Raw genomic sequence first — 5,326 nt, 5'->3', positions numbered from 1 at the left:
CACAGTAAACAAACACCTTTATATGTAATAGCGTGTTTCGACCAAGAGACAGAACCAGACAGAGCCTTTCTTAACGAGTAGAAAACTCAACGAATATGATGGGATAGTTTCAAGGGAGACGCTAGAAAAAAAAAGATAAGATTCCAAAGTGTTCTTTTACGATCATGTAATTGGGAGAGTAGGTACACTTCTAAAGTGCATGTATTTATAAATACTATATCATATGTATTGATACAATAATAAACGCACTTGCAGTGAGATATGTATCATTGTTTTTGACAAACCTTTCTCTTAAACGTTAACCATATTGATGTGGACCACAATAATCTACATATCATAGAATAAATATGCATATATCTAGTGTAGCAACCGATTCCTTCTTTCAAACATTATCGTGTAATAATATTATATTTCAGATCGAAGCTGGTTTACACATTCTATACCTTTACTTGAAAATGAAGTCATAAGATAGCATTAATTTGACGAATCAAAGAGCCCTGCCGTATATATGCCAAAAGATCGTAATCCCCTTGCCAAAAAATTGTGGTACATTCAATTTAGTCCACAGGGTTAAAAACATGTTTTTGTCACGAAAAAGCCATCATGTTTAACAAGTGTTTACAATATTCTTCACATTTTGCCAAAATGTACAAACAACAAAACAATATACGCGTTAGCAGTAATATCTAAGGATAGGACGGATGCAAAGACACATTTTAGCGATTATGTTATGTTATAGTATACCTAAGAAGGGACATATAGGCATACAAAAATCACTAGTTTAAAGGGTCTTAGACCTTAAACAACGCTGGACAATGAAATCTTTCCGAGACTCCGATAACACATTTTTTTATTAAACCGGCAGCCAATCACAATCTGAGTACGCTGACGTAGCGTAGACCAAATCTGTCCTACGATTTCACGTTTTTAATTGGTAACGCGAGCTGACTATATATTAAGGAAAAACCTAATAATGAAGGCAGGTTTAGCGGACTAGAAGTGTAGACACGTATTAATGACTATTATATAAATACTACCTGCATTAGAGGGGGACTGTACAGTGCCTAGTGTCATCCCGAGGATGTCAATATCAACCGAGGCAAAGCAGTGCAATGTAAATAGCAAAACTCACAGTTAACATTTAATATGTGTATTCTTGTTGTCTTGTCTCATGTTAAAATCTTAACCTTTTGTAAATCTCGATGAATTGTAGCTTCGTCCCGTCTTCTATTTACACCATTAGCAACGTCGTGAAGACGCTTGTAATCTCATGTCTTCAGTTCACTAAAAATGTAGGATTGGCGGGATAATAAACACTGAAGTAAAACGTTTGGGCGGTGAGTGAAAAAGGGTATAAACGGTCAGCTCCGGACTTACTATAAAAAAGAAAATCGAAATTAATATTTTTCTATTGTCAAGTGGACAGGGATAGCTCAACCCTCGTGAAAGATTTTGGCTGTCAACTCTCAGCAAGCCTCGAGTTAACAAAATCTTTCACTCGCGTTGAGATATTCCTGCACTGGACAGACACATGTAAGTAATCTGAATCTTACAATATAAATTTATCAATGTAGTGAGGCGCAAGTTTTTATTTCCTTGAAACGTTAGATCATATCTGCCGAAAATCCTTATAATTACATCTAAAGTGCAGTGAAATGAGAAGTTTTAGTTAGACCATGAAGCCAAGTTGTAGTCAACAATTTTATTTTTACAGTGTTAGTAGTAAATGTAAAGTGATTCCCATCTTGGCATACATAAGGCATCAAAAACAAAATTATTTCAGTACAGTAAATTCTGCGTTACAATTATATTCTAATATTCAGAAACAATTTAATATCAACTTAGTTTTAACTGCGACAGGGAACATTTTCGTATATTTGTTTACTTCATTTATATACAGGTCTACTTCATTTATATACAGGTCTTACATTTCATATGAGAATTTTTGAAACGTGTCAAGGAAGATTTTATTTTTGGGAGCCTTGGCGAGAAAAAATAAAAATTTCGAGACGAGTTTCATAAATCTCATCTGAAATGAACACAAATTTAAGATATTTTTATCACATAACTACAAATACCTACATGTACATAACAAAAAAATATTTCACGTCAAGATTTATTCCAAAAATCCCGCTATCCTCCTTTTATCTCCTGTGAGAGGATTGGAAAGATATGCTCATAAGTATTGAGGTTACAGGTCGAATTCCATAGTGAAACCTCTACAGTAAACACGACAGCGAGAAGAGAGAAACTGATTTAATGTACTACTATTACATGAAAGTAAAAGAGATTTAAAAAAAAAATGAAATATCTTACTCTATGTATTAAAGGCCCACTACCTTACCGAAACAAAAAAAAATCATTTTCTTAAAAACAACAATAACATCAGAAAATGTGTATCGATGGACTAAGATGAGTTAGACCAAACGAATGCTAGATTCCATCCGTTATCTATGCTAACAGTGAAGATTTATTTCTTTGTTTTGTCGTCTGGCGCAGTGATAGTCAACTAACACGCGGTAATTAGGACGACGGCGGCAAACATAAGACGACCCGCGTTATAAAAATAAACATACAATCTATTTTACATTTAACATTTCCATTTTAACAATTAAAAGCCGTTTAGGAAAGGTAGTGGACCTTAAAATCATTAGGGTCAAAGAATACGTAATATCAACAAAATTTTCCAGATGACACGTTGTCATTAAATCATTACATTCATTCACTGACATTCTATTATTACAGCCAAATATCACACGATAGTTATTCATCTTTTATAAAATTGGTCACCATGTGGTGTGTATTTAGCTCGCAATCTCTTTCAGTACATCGAGGATAGTGATGTCACTGCCAAAACTGAAATAGATAGTTCTTGTCTCTTTCTAAAGTCAGTACAGTTGGTTCTCAGAGCCCGGAATCGGCGAATAACCTCCTGAATCGAGGGATTCACTAGAACAAACCGTGCAAGGTTTTCTATGGCTTTGTCTAATCTACGGACCTTGCTGCCTATCTGACCAGGAATGTTTCTCTCACGCAGTTTCCTCAAAGCTTCGTTTATTTCCACGGTGACGTGGTGGGGATGTTCTAGGAGCCGACAGGTATAACACATGACACGTTTACACGTGTGACAGAAAAATTTCACATCATTGTCAGGATGTGACGAACATGTTTGTTTAGATCTGCTGCCCTGTATGACGTCACGTAGAAATGGGCGGGAATCTAGTTCCTCTCGTTGTAGCAGTTCATGATTACACTTGATCGTGTCCCTCCGCGAGCAATGTCGACACAAATTTAGTTTACACTTCGAACATATTAATTTACCATCATGACTTTGGCAGACTGCACAACGACAGTCTGCTGATTGCAGTGTGTGGAGGACATTGTTGACGGTGAAATTCCTCCGCAGATTCCCTATGTCTCTCCTGGGAACGAAGTACGTCTCCTGGCACAATGGACAGATTCCATGAGTTAGATGAGATGCTGTATATGCGTTTTGGATACATTCAAAACAAAATGTATGACCACAACTGAGAATTCTTGGGTCATTTAGAACATCTAAACAAATACTACAGTTGAGATCGTTCCTGACTTCCTCTACAATATCCCTGGCTGTCATGGCGTTGATTGTGGTGTAATCATCACCTGTTGACAGCAGAATTATTACGTCACATTAGACAGATACAGAGTAATGAAACATGATACAAAAGCTCTGACAATCAGAGATACGGACACAGCTTTCTTCACATTGACGAAATATTGTTACATATGTACAAACTTTACTTGCTTTGTTTTAACTAGAAAAGAGGAATACATTGCATGTCCTTATTTTGGGAAAGTATAAGTAGGAATATTTTACCCTTATGGAAACTAATGATTATACGTTAATACATTGAACTTATATATTTTATCAGTGTTGTAACACATATCATTTCGATATTGACATGAGAAAAAAAATGAATTAAACATTAATTAAATGATGGAAGTCGTTAAAGTAATTGAAATTAGCCATCTTTAATAATGTCCTTAAAGCATTGACCGCAATATCGTATTTAAACCTATTGAGTTACGTCCCTTTACATTGCGCTGTGTAACGTTAACTTTACAGGTTAACATAATGGTTTATACTTGTAAACAGAATCATTTTAATTATAATGCTATCATCATATTTTGAATATTGTATTGGTATATATAGTAGATCATTAAGATTTAAATAATGAATCTTATTGAACAGACATGCTGTATTTTGAGACAATAGCCGTGTATTATTTACCTTTAATACTTGTTGTAAATATGGAATTATTACATGTTGTAATCATGGATTTGTAAGCCATAACTAGATTATTGTCTTTAGAATTAGCATGTTTACTCATAAATGTAAATCTTTTTGTGTTTTATTATAATTAAGAGCATCGGTGATGATGTCAGTATCATTGCTATTGCTTTGATTTTTCATATTAAGAAATTATTTTCTTTGAATATATTCTGTAGTTGGTCAATTTAATGAATTACTTATAATTAAGATTTCACTATTGTTAATCAGCGGATAAAACAAAACTACATAAAAAAGCCATGCATTCTCCTTTAACTTTTTAAATTTAAATATTTACAATTCTTTTTTTTCTTTGCTATATAACCTTACCAACTGGTAAATCGTTTACACTTGTGTATACGCAGTCAGTTGTCGCGCAAGAATACATACACCGGAACACTGATTTCCGCAAGTAGTATTAATTTAATGCGCATCAGATTTGGCTTATATTGTTGCTGGATTTTTTATCTTCAATAAAACAATTTGAATGTAATGAATATCTTAAATTATCGTTCAGAATATAAAATATTTGAGAAATATGAAAAAGATAGTGTTAATGTGGAACTATATTTTGTGTACTTTCTGAACTTGACAAAATATGATTTAGCGCAATCTGTCACGGTAATTACTACTCAACTCGTCGGCGGGCAAAACCTTAGGCGGGGTTTAACCGAATTTGCCTGAAATATATATTAATGAATATATTTCGCTAATGGCTATATACCTAAATATGACGTTTTATTTTGTCGGAACATTATGTTTTTGTTGGACAGATATTTCATATATGACGCGCGTTAGCGCGACATTTAAAAATATTTGTCCAACAAATGCAGTTTACACACCTGTAAACAACAAAAACTAAAAATCATTCCTTAGATATTGCAATTGGGATTAGAAGTCTGTAAGACATTCATCCGTATATTCAGTATACATTTAAAATAGGATTTGCACGTAAAACAACCACGGCGTATTTTGTAGGACAATAAAAAACAAAAGATTATTTAAAATCCAGTGTAG

The 5,326-nt window shown here is 33.9% G+C and overlaps 1 protein-coding gene across 1 annotated transcript; it reads right to left on the bottom strand.

The window, feature by feature from the left end:
* Positions 1-1,923: 1,923 nt before the first annotated feature.
* Positions 1,924-3,616, bottom strand: LOC138312442 (E3 ubiquitin-protein ligase TRIM56-like). Its single transcript, XM_069253315.1, has one exon. The coding sequence runs from the start codon at positions 3,614-3,616 to the stop codon at positions 2,822-2,824; it is 795 nt and encodes a 264-aa protein (XP_069109416.1). The 3' UTR covers positions 1,924-2,821.
* Positions 3,617-5,326: the final 1,710 nt, after the last annotated feature.

This window comes from Argopecten irradians, unplaced genomic scaffold, assembly GCF_041381155.1.
Source record: "Argopecten irradians isolate NY unplaced genomic scaffold, Ai_NY scaffold_0322, whole genome shotgun sequence".
NCBI classification, from domain to species: domain Eukaryota; kingdom Metazoa; phylum Mollusca; class Bivalvia; order Pectinida; family Pectinidae; genus Argopecten; species Argopecten irradians.
The sequence above is the reverse complement of the archived record's forward strand: the minus strand, read 5'-3'. Positions and strand labels throughout refer to the sequence as shown.